The 21,419-nt window shown below is 35.1% G+C and overlaps 2 protein-coding genes across 4 annotated transcripts in view; one reads left to right on the top strand and one right to left on the bottom strand.

The window, feature by feature from the left end:
- Positions 1 to 8,090, top strand: part of LOC137650112 (sodium/potassium-transporting ATPase subunit beta-like) — a 27,947-nt gene extending 19,857 nt beyond the window's left edge. For both annotated transcript variants that reach the window (XM_068383240.1, XM_068383239.1), the window contains one exon: positions 6,931 to 8,090. In XM_068383240.1, coding sequence (XP_068239341.1) covers positions 6,931 to 7,011 — 81 coding nt within the window. In that variant the 3' untranslated portion in view covers positions 7,012 to 8,090. The remainder of the gene's footprint in view (positions 1 to 6,930) is intronic.
- Positions 8,091 to 9,308: 1,218 nt separating this feature from the next.
- LOC137649743 (sialin-like) overlaps positions 9,309 to 21,419 on the bottom strand; it is a 147,284-nt gene continuing 135,173 nt past the window's right edge. For both annotated transcript variants that reach the window (XM_068382693.1, XM_068382694.1), the window contains exons 2-10: positions 18,579 to 18,778; positions 18,355 to 18,445; positions 18,002 to 18,238; positions 17,242 to 17,453; positions 16,709 to 16,834; positions 16,185 to 16,335; positions 15,898 to 16,053; positions 15,465 to 15,544; positions 9,309 to 10,777 (exon numbers count right to left, since the gene is read on the bottom strand). In XM_068382693.1, the coding sequence (XP_068238794.1) occupies positions 10,628 to 10,777; positions 15,465 to 15,544; positions 15,898 to 16,053; positions 16,185 to 16,335; positions 16,709 to 16,834; positions 17,242 to 17,453; positions 18,002 to 18,238; positions 18,355 to 18,445; positions 18,579 to 18,778 (1,403 nt within the window). In that variant the 3' untranslated portion in view covers positions 9,309 to 10,627. The remainder of the gene's footprint in view (positions 10,778 to 15,464; positions 15,545 to 15,897; positions 16,054 to 16,184; positions 16,336 to 16,708; positions 16,835 to 17,241; positions 17,454 to 18,001; positions 18,239 to 18,354; positions 18,446 to 18,578; positions 18,779 to 21,419) is intronic.

The raw sequence follows: 21,419 nt of genomic DNA, 5'->3' as shown, positions 1-21,419 counted from the left end.
GTTTTAAGTGTGACAAGAGATGCCATATCAGTAAGAAATGTTGGTCAAACCAACCGAAAGCAATCGCCCAAGTGATTAAGAATAGTTCGACTTCACAGAATGTGAAGACGAAGAAACTATCGGGAAAGGACGAAGAGGAAAATAATAATAAACCAGCCAACATTTACATGACGAACAGGACAAACCCAAACAGCGTGGATACCTTTAAATCATATATTCATGAAGGTATGTTAGCAGCAATAGACGGGAGTGAGCGAACCCTGGTCAGGATATTGTGCGACACAGGTTGTAACCATAGGGTGGTGGTACAAGGAGTACACCCATTGGCGGAATGGTGTCTGACAGGAGATTCGATTATTTTGAAGGGAATGGGATGTGAAGAAGTTACCCCTATTTGGCGTTTGAAACTGTCATGCGAATTAGTGACAGGTAATATTGACTTTGCAGTAAAGGATTCATTGGCTGTCGAAGGAGTAGACATCCTGCTGGGTAATGAGGTTGATGGAGCGCCATATGTGCCTAGTCCCGTTGTAACGGAGAAACCATTGAAGTATAGTGCTACGACTGAATTCGTTAAGGGTTATCTGTATTTGTTTCCTAGTTGTGTGACGACTAGGAGTATGACGAAGATAGTGGCTGCTGAAGAAGAAAAAGAAATCGAAGGAGCAATGAACTTGTAGAATTTGTTTTCCGAAGAAGAGAATTCCCTTGATGGTTTGCAAGAGGAGAACTCCCGAGTAAGCCTGAGCGAAGAGGAAGCTGAGGAACGACCAATGAGTGGACAAGATGACAAAGAAAAAATGGACTTGGAAGAAATAGGAAACTCAGCGTTAGTAGTAGGACAAGTGAGTAGGAAAAGGCTGATAGGATTGCAACAGAAGGATACAATGTTAACAGAGTTATTGTACCGTGTGGTGGAATAGACGAAGGCACAACAGTCTCCCACCTGTTATTATCTTAAGGATGTGTTGCTTATGAGGAAGCATAGGCCCGTCGATATCTCTGGGAATGCCGAATAGGGGATATATCATCAGATATTAATTCCCGCATTGTTGAGAAGACAAGTGATCGCCGTAGCGCACGAGACGGGACATATGGGGATAAGGAAGATGACGGAGAAGATTATGAAACACTTTTTCTGACCTGGCATGTTTAAGGACGTGAGCCAGGTTTCCGTGCATGTCACATATGTCAAATGGCTGGAAAGCCAAACAAGTACATTAAGAAAGATCCCTTACACCCGGTAGAAGTGTGAGGAGAACCCTTCAGCAAGGTAATGATCGTCATTGTGGGACCTTTACCAAGGACGAAAAAACGTCACAAATATATGTTAACCTTGATGAGTCCAGTAACGAGATACCCAGAAGCCATACCCGTCAGGAATAACAGTGCCAAAATAATTGCCGAGAAGTTACTAGACTTTTTTATTAAGTTTGGTATTCCGGAAATCGTTCAAAGTTACCGAGGAACAAATTTCACGTCAAAATTAATTTAGGACGTAATGAAACTGTTGGATGTGACACAACTATCAACTGCTTATCATCCGGAGACCCAAGGTGCACTAGAGAGGTTTCATCAAACTTTGAAAAGTATGATAATAAAGTTCTGCAATGAAACGGGGAATGAATGGGATATCGGACTACCGTTGATGTTGTTTGAGGTACGTAATGCTTATCAAGAAAACATGGGATGTAGCCCAAACGAAATAGCATTTGGACGAGAAGGACGAGGACCAATTGAAATTTTAGCAGAAAAATGACAGGACCGAGAGGAAACAGATGGAGAATATGCCAAAAATTTAGGAAAAGGATCCGTGAGATAAGGAAATTTTCCCTAGAAAACCTTAAGACGAGTCAAGAAAAAATGATGAAAAGGTTTGATATGAAAAGTAAGAACAGGCAGTTTTCAGTAGGGTAACTGGTATTGGTGTTCTTGCCGATAAGGAGTTTCTCACTCTCCAACAAGTTCCAAGGACCATTCAAAATTTTGGAGAAGATCAGTGATCTGACCTACGTTATTGAAACCCCAGGAAGAAGGAAAAGTCAGAGGAAAGTATACGTTAACCTACTGAAACCTTATTTAAGTGAAAATGAGACTGAAGCTTCACAAGTGTGTATGGCGCAAACCATACCATCCATGGAAGACAACGATGAATATGAGGTGGGGGCAGTAAGTAAAGAGAATAATTCGTCTATCATTCGGAACTTGGAAGAGAAATTAACTCATTTGAACCAGGAGCAACAAGAGGAATTAAGTCAATTACTTAGAAATTTCCCTGAAATTGTCTCGGACGTCCTGAAACAAACGATATTGGGGTATATTCCTTGACCTGGGAAGAACATCTCCGAATCCTGAAGAAGGTATTTCAAAAGCTGCAAGGAACATACCTGATGATTAGCCTGGAGAAGAGCGAATTTGGAAAGGCAACAGTTTGGTACTTTTGATTTGAAGTAGGAAGAGGACTAATCACCCCGGTAGCTGCTAACATCGAAGGAATAAAGAAAGCATCACCCCTCACAATGAGGAAGCAGTAACAACACTTTTTAGGGATGGCAGGATGTTTTTGCCCAAACTTTTCAGCTGTAGTTGCTTCCTGATACTGCAAGCACCTTATTTCAACAAGAAACTCTTTATCCAAGTGGATGTGTCGGATAATGGAATTGGAGCTGTCTTATTGCAAGAAGACTAAGAAGGAATTCTTCACCCTGTTTGTTTTACGTTGTCGAAGCCGAAGAAACATCAGCGAGCCTACTCAACAGTTGAAAAGGAACTACTAGCGTTAGTCACAGCAAAAAACAAGTTTGAGGTCTATGTGAATCGACCACAAAATGAAGCGATTACAGTGTATTCAGATCATAATCCTTTAACTTTTGTGAATATGATGAAAAATAATAATCAAAGGTTAACTAGGTGGTCATTATGTTTGCAACCGTATTGTATTAATGTAAATTATATATCAGGTAAAGATAACGTGGCTACAGATTATTTATCTCGGGCTGAATCGATGGATTCAGGTCGGTATAAATAATCTTTTTTGGGAGGAGCTATCTTACATAGCTGGTCTAGTGTAGAAAAAGTACAATAGTTTATTAGTGATTTTATTTATGTTTTCATTTGTGCATTGAAGATGTTAGCCAGCTCTTGAGATGAGTTCCTCTTGTGTAGATTTAAGATTTGTATGTAAATTATGTAAGATTTTTGTCGTTAATTTCACTGTATTCTTCATTCAAGTCAATATATGTAAATTTACATTATTCTTAAGAATTAACTTTTTATATCACATATTTTTTTTACCAAGTCTTATGTAACTGTTTGAGAGTGTTATGTGACCATACGAGATGGGAGGAAGGGCTTATGTAATGTTCTTTTATATTTTTATGAGGTATTGCATCATGTTTCAGAGAAAATGCACAATTCTTTTGTGTGCCATGTGCTTTGGAAGATTCCCAAAAATCCTAGCGATAGATCTTATCTTTTTTCTATTTCGAGGACAAAGGGTGGGCGGAGTTAGCTCAGAGAGAGCAGTCTCAGGTTGTGTCATTACGCGTTTAAGAGAGTGATTTTTTGGTAACTTTACGCCCTTAGGCTAACCCCCAAGCTTCCAGATCTCGGTCCTAGAAATTTCTGGAAGTAGCTAAGTTTCATATGAAGGCGACCCCATGGTTGCATAGATCAGATAGAGAATTCCAGCCTTAATTCATAGCCATCTCCCCCTCTCTCTCTTCCACACCTCTCAGTGTATTGTTTTAAAAGTGTTCAGTGAAATCGCAAAATTTTGATGTGACGGGTTTTTGTAATCATAGTGAGTATTTATAAAAATTCTCTTAGAGCTTTTGTAACTGGCCCTGTAGTAACGTGAAAGATATTTGCATCGTTATCTGGTTAACTATATTCATTGAGTGCTAAGACTAATTAAATAGTGTGAAAAATTTAATATTTCAATTGAAACAAGTGATTGTATAATTTTCATAAGTATTATTTCTTTTGTCTTAGTCTAAGGTTTATTCGGATTTAATATTTCAAGTCAAGTGATTATATAATTTCCAGATCGTAACATTTTTGTCTTAATCTAAGTTTTGTTCAGACTTAATATTTCAAGTGATTTATTTATTTCATGTAAATTGTTTTCAGTGTTGTAATTTATATAGAATATATTTATTTTTGTAAAGAGTGTATCATTTCAATCATCAGGGTTACTACATACTCACTCATATCCTGTAAAGAATCGAAGTAAGAGTTGTTTGAGTAATTCTTAAGAATAATTACCCAGTTTCGTTTTAAGTGTACTTGAGAGACCTTTGAATATTCAGTGTTGTTATATATTGCTGTCGGGGAGTTATACAACTGTCTTAGAGCTCAGGTGTTGATATTTTCAAGTGTAACAGATTTAATGTAAAAAAAAAATAGGTGAGTTTGGAACTCGAGAGGTTGAATAGCTTGCCAGCCGTAATATATGTAATATTATATGTTTGGTTCCCAGACAAGGGACCATCGTATAATATATATATATATATATATATATATATATATATGAATATATAAATATATATATATATATATATATATATATATATGTTTATATATATATATATATATATATATATATATATATATATATATATATATATATATATATATATATATATATATATAAATGACTTAGAAGAACGCAGAACTCTGTAGCATGCACAATGTTCTTTGGAATAAACAGTTCTCAACAATTGGAAGCGGAGGTAATTAGTCTAGTTGACTGTTACATTGATAGCTGTACAATTTATTTGTCTCTAGGTTATTTGACATAAATGAGCATGGACTGAGTCTCTCTTGAAATGAGTTTCTTCAGTCACATAATAACTTGATCTAAGAACATCTCGTTTTATCCTCAAGTTACTTTGGTGCTCGCAGTTTCTCACATGTTGCAAAGATCAAATTAATAGTTTCAAAGATTATCAGGAAACACAAGATATACACTGAGCATTTAACTGATAATCTTCTTTAATCAATAAAAGATCACTTTGTCATAAGTCTCAACTCTGACTTATTAACTGAACATTACAACATTGATTTCGACCAAGTCACGCAAGAGGGAAAGGCACACATGTTATATCATATCACAAGTTCAATTATTAGGCAAAAATGAATGTTAAAATATAGTGTATAGTCCATTTCTTTTAGCGATGCATATTTGCACCGACTCGCAGCGGTGCCCTTTTAGCTCGGAAAAGTTTCGTGATCGCTGATTGGTTGGAATTATCTCGTCCAACCAATCAGTGATCCGGAAACTTTTCCGAGCTAAAAGGGCACCGCTGCGAGTCGGTGCAAATATGCATCGCTAAAAGAAATGGACTATAGTATGTCGGCCATGGCACCAGCCACCCGTTGAGATACTACCGCTAAGGAGTTATTGGATCCTTTGACTGGCCAGGCAGTACTACATGAGATCCTACTCTGGTTACCGCTCATTTTTTTCTATGCCTACATAAACACCGAATAGTCTGGCCTATTCTATACATATTCTCCCCTGTCCTCATACCCCTGACAACACTAAGATTACCAAACAATTCCTTACTGAAGGGGTTAACTACTGCAATGTAATTTTTCAGTGGCTGCTTTCCTCTTGGCATAGATAGAAGAGACTCTTTAGTTATGGTAAGCAGCTTCTCTAGAAGGACACTCCAAAATCAAACCATTGTTCTCTAGTCTTGGATAGTGCTATAGTGTCAGTACCATGTTCTTGCACTGTCTTCGGTTAGAGTTCGCTTGCTCGAGGGTACACTCAGGCACACTATTCTGTCTTATTTCTCTTCCTCTTGTTTCTTTTGAAGTTTGTATAGTTCATATATGTAATATCTAATTTAGTGTTAATACTGTTCTTAAGATATCTTATTTTGATTGTTCATTACCTCTCTCCTAGTTTGTTTATTTCCTTGTTTTCTTTCCTCACTGGGCTATATTTCCCTGTTGGAGCCCTTGGGTTTGCAGCATCCTGCTTTTCCTACTAGGGTTGTAGTTGAGCTTGTTATAATAATAATAATAATAATAATAATAATAATGGGAGCCCAGCGGCGATGAGGGCACGCGACCATTGTTCGCGCCCAACTCCCATCACACTATTTCCAAGAGTGAGTTTTTAAGGCACCTGTCTCTGTGAGGATCAGGTGCAACCTCCAGGAGATAGGCAGTAGCCGTTACTGCGTGACATCTCTTTCGATCTAGGTTGCTTCACATCGACCTCCGTTTTGCGTTGACTTGGGGAGTACAAGAATAGAAACAGTTTGCATTCTACATACATGGCGCCAGTCGTTTACAAACAAACTCTCTCCCAGGCTTGAGGTGGCTGGATCACAGGTCACGAACCTTGTGACCTGGTTCCTAACTATTTACGTTATTAACCATAACTTACATCCCCTTTTAACTGTGACAACCTCCGTTTTTTTTTTCTTTCTTATTTTATTCGAATTCTATGTTGTTACTGTATTTATTGTTACATACAATTAAAGGGAATAGACCACAAGTCTGTATATATATATATATATATATATATATATATATATATATATATATATATATATATATATACATATATATATATATATACATATATATATATATATATATATATATATATATATACATATACATATATACATATATATATATATATATATATATATATATATATATATATATATATATATATATATATATATATTCCTGTTATTGCTACTTTGCGTAATATTAATACTTATGTTAGGAAATGCCGCATCGTCAAAATATAGATAGTTGTAGCTATCTTATCAATGCGAAGAATTATTTGGACATTTTCTATTTTTAAGTTTCTATTTAGTGAAGAATCTTATCCTTTTATGTATTGTAAAATGGTGGTTACTGAGAACTATCAATGTGATCAATTCCTGTTTTTACTTCCAGAGGACGCAGAGGTGGAAGTGGCATGCAGACCTTACGCGAATAACGTCAAGGAGGAAATTCTCAAGTTTTCTTTCTATGTGAAAACGAAGCATTAAGTATTTCTTACCCTTCACATCATTATTTGGGTTTCTATTTTTTTTTCTATTCCCATCTTATTAAGGTCATCATATATGCCCTTTTCCACATGAGAGAATTCCCATCTTTATCTGTCTGCCTTCTTCAGCCAGTTTGATTTTCCATTTCTATCTTTGCACTTTTCTTTCAGCTTAAAATTCCTATCTTAATCTATGGACATTCCCATATACTGGAATTCCCATATTTATCTATGGACTTCTTTGTCTTCTTGAATTACCATCATCAATGGATTTTTTCTGTCTACCTGGATTCCCTTCATTTATGGAATTTCCTGTCTACCTGAATTTCCACTTTCAACTCTGTACTTTCCTATATACCTGATTACCCATCTTCATCTTTGGACTTTGCTGTCTTCCTGAATTCCCATCTTCATCTGTGGACTCTCCTGTCTACCTGAATTCCTATTTTCATCTATGTATCTTCCTGTATACCTGAATACCCATCTTCCTCTTTGGACTTGGCTGTCTTCCTGAATTCCTATTTTCATCTATGTATCTTCCTGTATACCTGAATACCCATCTTCCTCTTTGGACTTGGCTGTCTTCCTGAATTCCCATTTTCATCTATGTACTTTCCTGTATACCTGAATACCCATCTTCCTCTTTGGACTTTGCTGTCTACCTGAATTCCCATCTTCAAATATAGACTCTTTCATCTACCTGAATTCCCATTTCATCTATGTAATTTCCTGTATACCTGAATACCCATCATCCTCTTTGGACTTGGCTGTCTTCCTGAATTCCTATTTTCATCTATGTATCTTCCTGTATACCTGAATACCCATCTTCCTCTTTGGACTTTGCTGTCTACCTGAATTCCCATCTTCAAATATAGACTCTTTCATCTACCTGAATTCCCATTTCATCTATGTAATTTCCTGTATACCTGAATACCCATCATCCTCTTTGGACTTGGCTGTCTTCCTGAATTCCTATTTTCATCTATGTATCTTCCTGTATACCTGAATACCCATCTTCCTCTTTGGACTTTGCTGTCTACCTGAATTCCCATCTTCAAATATAGACTCTTTCATCTACCTGAATTCCCATTTCATCTATGTAATTTCCTGTATACCTGAATACCCATCATCCTCTTTGGACTTGGCTGTCTTCCTGAATTCCTATTTTCATCTATGTATCTTCCTGTATACCTGAATGCCCATCTTCCTCTTTGGACTTTGCTGTCTACCTGAATTCTCATCTTCAAATATAGACTCTTTCATCTACCTGAATTCCCATTTCATCTATGTAATTTCCTGTATACCTGAATACCCATCATCCTCTTTGGACTTGGCTGTCTTCCTGAATTCCTATTTTCATCTATGTATCTTCCTGTATACCTGAATACCCATCTTCCTCTTTGGACTTTGCTGTCTACCTGAATTCCCATCTTCAAATATAGACTCTTTCATCTACCTGAATTCCCATTTCATCTATGTAATTTCCTGTATACCTGAATACCCATCATCCTCTTTGGACTTGGCTGTCTTCCTGAATTCCTATTTTCATCTATGTATCTTCCTGTATACCTGAATACCCATCTTCATCTTCGGACTTTGCTGTCGGCCTGAATATCCATCTTCATTTATGGACTCTTCTGTCTACCTGAATTTCCATTTTCATCTACTTACTGTCTTGTATACCTGAATTCCCAATTTCATCAATGACCCTTTCTTCATAACTTTTCCTTTCTGTAGAATGATAATCGCAAAAACAATTTTCGAAAATTTTTTTAGCGTGGTGAAAGTCCCACTGCAGATATTGTATACTATATTCAATGTATTTTGTTTGAGAATCGGCATGCTTCCATAAACAATAAAATAAAGGAAATTTAACCAATGGTGTGATTCTTCATAGCCTTAAAAAGGTCTAAAGTTTTACTCCCGACAGTTTGTCGGGATCTATGGTTTATTCAACTCAATATTTCGCTTCTTTTTAATGTTCCTAATTTCTTCTTTCCTCGTGATTACATCATAAAAAAACATTTGAATATTTTAGACTGTGGTGGAAAGTCTAGTAATAAAAAAATTTGGTATGATTTCTGGAGTTATGAACCAAATTAATCTGTAGCTCTATTTGATAGGAGCTAATAGTTAAGTAAATGTTCTTGTTTGCTTGGAGGCTTGATCGTCTTCCTTAAACTTCACACACAAAAAATGAAATCAAACCTAAATATATTGTCAGTGTCTCAGACTGTTAAGGAGTGTCATGCAGAAAATAATACAATCCTTTGACTTTCCCCTTATGCCATTTATTTGCGACAAACAAGTACACAAACTTACAAGTAAACAAGGATAATGGTAAGCATTGAGAATTATATGGAATAAGTAAGATACAATAACATAATATGATGGAAGTATGTTATACAAAACTGAATGAATGAAAAGAAGAAACAGCAGTAGATGAATAATGCTATATTTATAACACTTTAATCAACTGATATAACTAAATGCAAGTATGAAACAAAGTAAAATGACATAATATGCTTTTAAATGTCATCAGTACAACTTTTATAGATGTGGCTACAGTCGTTAAAACTGCGGTGAATTGAATATTTGTAGCTATTCCTCTTCTATGATAGTTGTTGTCGCATATAGCATTTGACACAATGAAAGCGTTGCATAACTTTCGTATTTTTTTTTTCATGCAACATCTATAATGGAGAGGAATTGCAGCTGTAGATCTTTCATAGCTGTTGCTTTTGCATGGAAAAAAGATTTGCAACTTCATAAATTTCATAGCTATCAGTTTTGAATGGCAACTGAAATGAAAGATTTGCAAGGAAGGGAAAACTGCTCAGTGAATGTTATAAGGATGGTAAATGTTTAGGTCCTACAGAAATCCTGTTCCATGGAATACGGGATTCTGAAGGAATTGGCTAAAAAATGAGACTTAGAAATATATATAAAAATATAAAAATAAACAACTTTAAATCTATTATGTGCTGCAAGATACGCATTGGATTTCCTATCTGATAGGAAATCTATACAAAGGAAGAATCGGAAACATGGATTGAATTATGTAGTATATTTTGAAATAATTCACACAGTGTACCTGAGCATACGTTACTAATTTCCTGTTGTGATTAATAGAGAATTTTCATTTAGGAAGTGAGAGTAAGAAAATCTACAATGACCTAACTGAATAATCAAACGAAAAAGAATATTAAAGTGTTTGTCTACCTTTGGGATAATATTCATGAACAGTTAACATGTACTACATGTAGAAACTTCGGAGTGAAATTTGATTAGAAAAAAAAAATATATATATATGAAATTAATGCTAATGTTACCAATAAGCGTTTTCAATAAAGTCTGAATACACAAAAAGACAAATTGCAAAGCACATGAAGGAAATGGAAACTTTAAAGGCTAAACGATGGAGTTTAAGATCTAGGGAAAGAAAAGGGAGAAACGGGTCCAGTTGAATTTGATTGTTTTTCTCTCTATCTCTTGTTAATCTTGGTACCATATCAAAGTAATACAGAAAAGTGAAGAGAAAAAGGATTAAAAAAAAATGTGTGTGATGCTGCAACCCTAATTTTTCAGCGGACATGATGTATATCACGGTTGACCGCTTTCAACGTCGGAGCTCGGGATTTCATCATAATAGTTCCAGTCCTGGATTTCTGCGGTGGTTAGAGCAACGTAGAGGATTCCAGCTCCGAAGGCCATCCCACCTGTTAAGAGAATGGAAGCTGTCCAACTGCCAGTCTGGAAAATGAAAGAGATAAACATAGTTAGCCTAGCCAGAACTTAGGAGGATGAAGGGGTATCTACAGAAATAAAAATGAAGGAGTATTTGCAGAATTTAGGATGAAGGAGTATTTGCATGATTTTGGATGAAGGAGAATTTACAGAATTTTAAAAGGATGAAAAAAGTATTTGTAGGATTTAGGAAGGATGGAGAGTATTTGCAGAATTTAGGATGAAGGAGTATTTGCAGAATTTAAAAGGATGAAAAAGTAATTATAGAATTTAGGAAGGATGAAGGAGTACTTGCAGAATTTAGGATGAAGGAGTATTTGCATGATTTGGGGTGAAGGATTGCTTGCAGAATTTAAGATGATGGAGTATTTGCATGAGTTGAAAGGTTTTTTTTCTGCAGAATTTAGGATGATGGAGCTTTTAAAAGATTTGGGATGAAGGATTGATTACAGAATTTAGGATGGAGTATTTGCATGGTTTGGGATGAAGGATTGTTTGCAGAATTTAGGAAGTAGGAGTATTTGCATATTTTGGGAAGAAAAGGTATTTGCACGATTTAGGATGAAGGATTATTTGCAAGATTTGGGGTGAAGGAGTATTTACATAATTTAAAAAGGATGAAAAAGAATGTAGAATTTAGGAAGGATGAGTATTTACATAATTTGGGATGAAGGATTGTTTGCAGAATTTAAGATGAAGGAGTATTTGCATTATTTGGGATGAAGTAGTTTTAGAAAAATTCAGTATGAAGGAGTATTAACAGACTTTAGAAAAGGATGAAAAATATTTTTTAAATTAGGGAAGGATGGAGGAGTGTTTGAAGAATTTAGGCTGAAGGAGTATTTGCAGAATTTAGAATGAAGGAGTATTTGCAGAATTTAGGCTGAAGGAGTATTTGCAAAATTTAGAATGAAGGAGTATTTGCAGAATTTAGGCTGAAGGAGTATTTGCAGAATTTAGAATGAAGGAGTATTTCAGAATTTAGAATGAAGGAGTATTTGCAGAATTTAGAATGAAGGAGTATTTGCAAAATTTAGAATGAAGGAGTATTTGCAGAATTTAGGCTGAAGGAGTATTTGCAGAATTTAGGCTGAAGGAGTATTTGCAGAATTTAGAATGAAGGAGTATTTGCAGAATTTAGAATGAAGGAGTATTTGCAGAATTTAGGCTGAAGGAGTATTTGCAGAATTTAGAATGAAGGAGTATTTGCAGAATTTAGGCTGAAGGAGTATTTGCAGAATTTAGAATGAAGGAGTATTTGCAGAATTTAGGCTGAAGGAGTATTTGCAAAATTTAGAATGAAGGAGTATTTGCAGAATTTAGGCTGAAGGAGTATTTGCAGAATTTAGAATGAAGGAGTATTTGCAGAATTTAGAATGAAGGAGTATTTGCAGAATTTAGAATGAAGGAGTATTTGCAAAATTTAGAATGAAGGAGTATTTGCAGAATTTAGGCTGAAGCAGTATTTGCAGAATTTAGAATGAAGAGTATTGGCCGTCTATGAAACGGTGAAAAAAGTATTTTTAGAATTCATGGATGATGAAGGAGTATTTGCAGAATTTGAGTATTTATAGAATTTAAAAAGGATAAGAATTGTTTGTTGAATTTAGGACGAATGAAGGAGTATTTACAAAATTTAGAATGAAGAAGTATTTTCGAGAATTTAGACGGATGGAAAATTATTTAGAATTTAGGAAAAATGGAGGAGTGTTTGAAAAATTTAGGATGAAGGATTATTTGCATGATTCAAGATGAAAGAGTATTTGTAGAAATTATAAAAGTTGAAAAGGTATTTGTAGAATTTAGGAAGGACGAAGGAGTCTTGCAGAATTTAGGATAAAGGAGCAATTATAAAATTAAGGATGATGAAGTATTTGCATGATTTGGGATGAAGGAGTATTTGTAGAAATTAAAAAAGATGAAAAAGTATATGTAGAATTTAGGATGAAGGAAAATTTGCTTTGTTTGGGATAAAGGAATATTGACAAAATCTAGGAGGAAAGAGTATTTGCACGTTTTGGGGTGAATGTGTATTTGCAGAATTTAAAGATGAAAGGGTATTTGTAGAATTTTGGAAGAATGAAGAAGTGTTTGCAGAATTTAGGATGAAGGAGCACTTAGAAAATTTAGGACGAAGGAGCACTTAGAGAATTTAGGATGAAGGAGCACTTAGAGAATTTAGGATGAAGGAGCACTTAGAGAATTTAGGATGAAGGAGCACTTACAGAATTTAGGATGAAGGAGCACTTACAGAATTTAGGATGAAGGAGCACTTAGAGAATTTAGGATGAAGGAGCACTTACAGAATTTAGGATGAAGGAGCACTTACAGAATTTAGGATGAATAAGTGTTTGCATGATTTGTGATGAAGGATTATTTACAGAATTCAAAAATTATTTGCACAACTTAAGAAGGATGGAGGAGAGTTTCCAGAATATAAGATGAAGGAGCATTTACAGAATTTAGGATGAAGGAGTATTTGTAGAATTTAATAAGGATGAAAAAGTATTTGCAGAATTCAGGAAAGATGAATGAGTATTTGTAGAATTTAGGATGAATGAGTATTTGCATAACTTAGGATGAAGGAGTATTTGTAGAATTTAAAAAGGATGGAAAAGTATTTGCAGAATTCAGAAAAGATGAATGAGTATTTGCAGAATTTAGGATGAATGAGTATTTGCATAACTTAGGATGAAAGAGTATTTGTAGAATTTAAAAAGGATGGAAAAGTATTTGCAGAATTCAGAAAAGATGAATGAGTATTTGCAGAATTTAGGATGAATGAGTATTTGCAGAATTCAGGAAAGATGAATGAGTATTTGTAGAATTTAGGATGAATGAGTATTTGCATAACTTAGGATGAAGGAGTATTTGTAGAATTTAAAAAGGATGGAAAAGTATTTGCAGAATTCAGAAAAGATGAATGAGTATTTGCAGAATTTAGGATGAATGAGTATTTGCATAACTTAGGATGAAAGAGTATTTGTAGAATTTAAAAAGGATGGAAAAGTATTTGCAGAATTCAGAAAAGATGAATGAGTATTTGCAGAATTTAGGATGAATGAGTATTTGCAGAATTTAGGATGAATGAGTATTTGCATAACCTAGGATGAATGAGTATTTGCATAACTTAGGATTAATGAGTATTTGCATAACTTAGGATGAAAGAGTATTTGTAGAATTTAAAAAGGATGGAAAAGTATTTGCAGAATTCAGGAAAGATGAATGAGTATTTGCAGAATTTAGGATGAATGAGTATTTGCATAACTTAGGATGAATGAGTATTTGCATAACTTAGGATGAATGAGTATTTGCATAACTTAGGATGAAGGAGTATTTGTAGAATTTAAAGAGGATGGAAAAGTATTTACAGATTTCATGAAAGATGAATGAGTATTTGCATAACTTACGACGAAAGAGTATTAGTAGAACTTCAAAAGGATGAAAATGTATTTGCAGAATTTAGGAAAGATGAGTAAAAATTTGCAGAATTTAAAAAGGATGAAAAGGTATTTACAGAATTTAGGAAACAGGAATGATTATCTGAGGAACTAGGATGGAGTATTTGCTAACTTAGGATGAAGGAGTATTTGTAGAATTTTAAAAGGATGAAGAAGTATTTACAGATTTTAAGAAAGATGAATAAGTATTTGTACAACTTAGGATGAATGAGTATTTGCATAATTTAGACGAAGGAGTATTTGTAGAATTTAAAAATGATGGAAAAGTATTTGCATATTTTAGGAAAAATGAATGAGTATTTGCAGGATTTGGGATGAATGAGTATTTGAATAACTTAGGATGAAGGAGTATTTGTAGACTTTATAAAGGATGGAAAAGTATTTGCAGATTTTAAGAAGGATGAATGAGTATTTGCAGAATTTATAATGAATGAGTATTTCCATAACTTAGGATGAAGGAGTATCTTTTAGAATTTACAAAGGATGAAGAAGTATTTGTAGAATTTCAAAAGGAAGAAAATGTATTTTTAGAATTTAGGAAAGATGAATAAATATTTGCAGAATTTAGGAGGAAGGACTGTTTGCATAACGTAGGATGAAGGAGTATTTGCAGAATTAAAAAAGATGAAAAAGCATTTGCAGAATTTAGGAAAGGTAAATGATTATTTATAGAATTTTGGATGAAGAAGTATTTGCATAACTTAGGATGAAGGAATATATGCAGAATCTAAAAAGGGTGAAAAGGACATGTAGAATTTAGAAAAGATGAAAAGGTATTTATAGAACTTAGGAAGGATGAAGGAGTACACTGAAAACTTGGGAAAGATGACAGAGTAATATTTTTCAGAGCTTAGGAAAGATGAAGGCCTCTATGCAGCACTTATGAAAGGTAAAGGAGTTTCAATAGAATTTAGGAATGATGTAAAAAAAGTATCTTTAAATCTTAGGAAAGATGGAAAAGTATTTGCAAAACTTAAGGAAGATGAAGGACTATCTGCAGAATTTAGGAAAGATGAAGGAGTATTTGCAGCAGAGGGTGAAATGCAAAGTAACGACTCATTTGTCATTTAGATTTCGCAAGTCAATCCCATATTTCTTTTTATTGGTTACTGCAGTGTAGTACAGTAGTTTAGTAGACCAAAAATCTTTATTCTCTAAGGAAAAACTAATTAGTATAAAGAATAGAAATCGTGACAGCATAAAGATCAACATAACTCATGCAGTCAATTTACCTGCAACAGCAGTGCATTCGTGACAACCGGCGCTAGAAATCCACCAATGTTTCCAATCCCTAACAGACCAGAGAGTGTACCTATAATAACAACAACAACAACAATAATAATAATAATAATAATAATAATAGGTATTCTGGATCTTAACAAATTGTAGTGTGGGTATGAAAAACACGAATAAGCGAGCTATGACTGTTACATCCAATGTGTTTTTTTTTTTTCCTTTTTTAGTATATGCTAAATAAATGGTAGCCATACTTGCAATTATGGCTAAATTTCACTGAAAGTACTAGTTTGTCAAAATTAAAATCAATTATAAAAACAAAATATCTCATGATATAAAAATTTATTCGTGATCTTAAAGAGCAAAAGATATTACTTATGGAAGAAGTTAATCACAAAATGAAAATTTACAGTAACTTTCCTCTCTAACCTGCATAGTTTGGAGCGAAGTCCATGGGTGATAGAGTGTAAGTCGATAATGAACAGGAGCTGCCAATCATCAATATAACCATCATGGTTGAAACGGTCCAGGAATCACAGCCGCCCAGGGCAATACCCAAGGTCGCTATTACTACGAGAATTGTACCTGCAAACAAAATGGTTTGTGGATTTTAACAAAATATTGAAATCGTTGGGGGAAAAAAATCTAAAAGTTTCTGACGACTAACATCACTTGATGTAATATTTCAAGGTCGTTTAATATTTTCATAACCTTACCTGAAGAGTGGATAACTCTCCTTGTATTAACCTTTGAGAGACAGTGCTTGTAAAGATTGTCAGAGATTCTGCCGAACGTGAAGGAGCCGACCCAGGAACCTATTTGCATAGCTGTCAAAACCTTGCTTACTTGGTCCATATTCATTCCGAGCTGTAAGGGAAAGTAAGGATGATAATATGTGAGGCCATATTCATTCCGAACTGTAAGGATGATAATTATGTGAGGCTCCAGGAGTGGAGTATCTTCAGTCAAGATATGTTGAAATGTTCTCGTGTTTTTTTACAGAAATTGTTGTTCCTCTGACGACAGACAAGGAGGTTGAAGAAGAGTCTTTTGGTCATGAAATTTTTCCTCTATTATACCTGTAATATGTCTTTTCATGAATAGATTTATATATAGCATTATACAAAAAACTAAATCTTATACGTATACCTTTCTCATATGAATAGGATCAACTGAGAATGAAAGCGATTGCATGAAAGGTCAAACCAAACTCATAAGCGAACAAGACAGAAAACTATACCTTATCTGTTAGGAAAGTAGGTCCTTGCGTCGTCGTGAGGTTGGCCACCCAAGAAGACGCCACCTCTGCGATGATGCTCGGGTAGTACCTCCAGCAAGTGGCGAGTTTCATCCATGGGACGCTTTTCTGAAAGACGCCAAGGATTCACTCAATTTTTGCACATCAAAACCTAGGTGTATATATATATATATATATATATATATATATATATATATATATATATATATATATATATATATATATATATATATATATATATATACACGTGGGTGATGGGTGCCGTAAATTAGTTATAGAGCACTTGACTGGCATGAGTAAGGCCCATGTCGTAATTCCAAAACTGGCAATCATCAATAGACTTTGTTATAAATGGGTATCAACGTCAAAGGACAATGATTACCACCCACATAGGATAGCTGAGAACTGAAAGGCTTCACTACTCTGGCACCACCTCATAAATTCGGAAAAAGTGTGTAATGATAGAAAAAATCAAATGTATATATGCTGAAGCACGAGTGTTTGTGCTGCCTTACTTTTGGTCGGATAGATTCGTTGACCAGCAGTAGATCCTGTTCACGTTTTGATATGTACGGATGTTTTTGGGGGTCATTGGTCACGAAGAACAGCCAAAAGGGCGTCCACAGAATAGCGAAGATGCCACCACCGTAGAATACCCACTGCCAACCCAACTCGTCAATGACCCAGCCTGACCCTCCAAGGCCGATGAGACTGCCCATGGGCATACCTGGAGAAGGTGGGAATTTAAATTAGTGTGTGCAGAACTAAATTTATAACAAACTTTTTGAAAAACTATTGTTACTTTTCATGCCATGTGTTCAGCTCCTGTTCGATGTAGGCTAAAGGCTTAGAGCAATCAACATTAGTTTTTTTTAACTCTTACATGCATGTGTACGTACACATATACGTGTAACTAAAACTTTTCCTCGTTTGACACAGTGATATAAATAAATTATAAAAAGATCTATTATTTGTGCAATATTATATCTTAATATTCCTATATTCTCAAAATCAAATTAATATTTTTTTCCGGTAAAAATTAAACGTTTCTAGTGCAGTTCAAAACACTGGACTCCCTTTCTTTTCCAGCATTGCATTGGCTAGGGTCTATAGAGCTTGGTATTAGCCTTTGTAACCAATTTATTTTGAAGAAACACTGTTACGAAACGAATCATGCTCAAGACTTGAAAGGGGGATTAAGGTAGACAGAACGAAAAGTTAATGAGGTATCTAATCGGAACATTTTCTTACCTTTAAAACATCATCAAGACATACCTGAGAAAGCGATAGTAATCATAGTAGCCAGTTCATCAGGTGGAGCCCATTTGGCAATGACAACATACAGAGCAGGAAATGCCGGCCCTTGGACAAAACCCATCATGAACCTTAATCCAGCCAGGGCCATAGGGTGGATATGTGCCATGAAGGGACACAAAATGCTCAAGATCCCAGAGCTGAAAAGACTAGCAGCCAAGACCTCCCGTGCGCCGAATACTTCACTGATACGTCCTCCTGAAAGTTTTGTTTTGAGCATAATTAGTCCCATTGTTGGTTTAGCTATTGTGGTTTTTATAATGGCCATGCATTGACAAGTTAACCAATTTCTCAAGAGGAAGGGGATGCCTTACCTGCTCCCTTTGTCATGAAATACCCCCAGAAAAATGTTCCGAGGATAACACTTTGCTCGTAACCGCTCCAATTGAAATGTTCTTCATTTGTCTGTGAAAAAAAAAATTCATCATTTTTGTTTCTTAACATTCATAGTTTTGGCTACTTTCGTTTTCCATTAGGCTTTGAAAATTTAATGATTTCTTTGACCTGCAGTTTCAGTAAGACATGCAGAAACACTTACCGAGGCACCAGCGTCATCACCGGAGTCGTTCACAATGGCGGCAGGGCAGGCGTCCGTTGCAGTTACGGTAGCATTCACATTCGGTTTGTTGACCATTGACACGATGGCCACGCTCAGGCCATACCTTACCAGGTAGTCTACGCAGCATCCCAACATTCCCAGGAGTGTCACGATGTATCGAATCGGGGGAGTCCAACATTCTAATGAAGGATAAAATGAGCAGAACAATGATACATCTATTACCACGAAAGCTAGTGCTGGCTTAAGGATAACTTAATCTTTTTAACGACATCTTTTTCTGGGGCATTATATATGCAGAACTGACGAATTACCGGGGAGAATTAGAACTGAAATTAGGGACACGTATAAATTACGTAGTCTTGGTGCCTTTATTAAACGATGAAGATAAGTTCTAAAATGGTTTTTGAAGACTATATAAATTGAGAAACATCACATCCATAATTGTAAGTTCATTATTCGTTATATGATACAATGCTTCCTTAGACCTCTACTCATTTACCACCCATTGCCCATGTACTTTGTTGTATTCGGTTGAAATAGATATAAATTTATGTAGAGGTAAATTCAAACACATCTACCCAACTAAACAAAGTCGCCAAATAGGAAATGAAACGTAGGGGATTGAAATTTCAGGTTTTCATTCCCTTGTCAAATTTTGAAATTCTCTCTCTCTCTCTCTCTCTCTCTCTCTCTCTCTCTCTCTCTCTCTCTCTCTCTCTCTCTCTCTCTCTCTCTCTAACCAGATATTATTAACAACCTGGACGCTGGACTATCAGCAGCAATTGAACACGTGGTCTTGTTTACATGTTCAGCAATATCTTATCAGGGATAGCGCGAAATCACCACAGATATAGTCTAAGCTTTGTTTGTTTATCTGATAAATGATGTTGTGTTAGGTATGGTTACTAAAGATAAGGGACATACATGAATATTCATTATCATTATCTAGTTTTAACGATACTTAAGTGAATTTGAGCTAGCAGATCAGGAACGTCCATCCATGCCATATCGGATTGGGATTATGGTTTTGTTTTTTCGTTCAGCTGGGCTTCACAAGGCACTAGAAGAGTTAGACCCAGGCCTACATGGCTGAGGACTATGAAGCGCGATGTATGAGATAATGAATGGAGAAGTATTGAATTAAAAGCTCGAGATAGAGACGACTGGCGAAATCAGATGATGATTATGATATATATATATATATATATATATATATATATATATATATATATATATATATGTGTGTGTGTGTGTGTATGTGTGTTACTGAGTATGCGCCTTTACTAGTGAAGAATGTACTTCTTTCAATTAGAAATTAGCCTGTAACTGTATCACTGATGATTAATCTCTCGTCCCGATTTCCAAATTCATATCATCTACACTTGATTATCTCAGTTGTATTGATGCTGTCATTTCTTTTGCCATACAGAAATGCATAGTTTGCTACCTAAACCAAAAATAGCACACTATAGTTTTGGCTAAAACTTTCATTTCGGCAGAAGTAAATAGGAATACGCAACGAATACATCGAAATTTATGAAAAAAAGCAAAGATATATAATACTGTTATAGCAGAAACAAAATTTAAGAGGCAGAATTATCAATGACAATGTTGATTTTTTTTTTTTCGTAAATGAGCTGTTTGAAAAGTTTGGAACACCGGCCCATGAACTCACTGGTTTCTCGTTCCTCGTTAATTTATTGTGTTCTAATGGCCTCTCTCCCATCTCTGGCTCCTGGGGTCTAGTGTAAACTACTAAACATAACCTGAAATTTTCTTTGATGACGCCCCAAAGACTACCAATTTTTTTTTTCTTTTTTCCCCCCTTAATAACTCACAAGTGTTTACGATTAAGCCAGTTAAATAGGAACTAAATCCGGGACTTGAGAAACACTGAGGTTTTTTTTAGCAACATAACAAAATGGTTGGGAAACTTTTTAAGAATCGTGGTACCAAATGCTTGGCTTCATCGGGTTCAGAGATATTGCTGTTGTATAAGATTGAGCAGAAGACTATTAAATGCACGTCTGTCCAATGGCAAGTTGAGGATTAAGGATCCTGTTACGTTCAACTATCGTACACGACGTAAAAACAATAGTAGTAATATTATTAACAAATTTAATGAAAGTTTTAATCTGGAAAGTGATATATGAAAATGAAAACTAATACAAATATCTTTCTATAACTTTTATTTCAATTGGTATGCACGCATTCAGTATACATATGCACGAGAGAGAGAGAGAGAGAGAGAGAGAGAGAGAGAGAGAGAGAGAGAGAGAGAGAGAGAGAGAGGATAAACCTAAGTTTTAATTCGTTTTAAAGATGTTGATACATATATGTGTATGCATATATGTTTCTTAAAGATCATAAAAACAAAATGAAATCACTTTATTTCGACCAATAAATGAGAAAAGGACCTTATCAAGGTTATATAGTAAAGTAGAAAGATCCCGGAGTCGGCCACCATAAACCAAACGAATATGAATTAATTCGAGGGACAAACGGAAAACAAACAAGATAGTGGACAACACCCTTCTGAAACCGACTATCAATAGGATAATCCAGCATGACCGATTGCCAGATAACCATCCCAGGTCAAGACGTCCAAGGAGGTTAATGTATTAAACCTCCTTGAAGACGTCAAAGATTATAAAATGCACCTGGGAGAAATTAAAGCTGGATAATCTTTTAGGATTAACTTTCGATTCACGTATAAACTACCAACGAGTATCGGTTGAAATATAGTGATAAATTTGAATGCCTTAGATTCCTTTCTTGACTTTTTGAAGAAACACACACACATGTACGTGTACAGGGGTC

This window comes from Palaemon carinicauda, chromosome 11 (assembly GCF_036898095.1).
Source record: "Palaemon carinicauda isolate YSFRI2023 chromosome 11, ASM3689809v2, whole genome shotgun sequence".
Classification (NCBI taxonomy): Eukaryota; Metazoa; Arthropoda; class Malacostraca; order Decapoda; family Palaemonidae; genus Palaemon; species Palaemon carinicauda.
The sequence above is the reverse complement of the archived record's forward strand: the minus strand, read 5'-3'. Positions and strand labels throughout refer to the sequence as shown.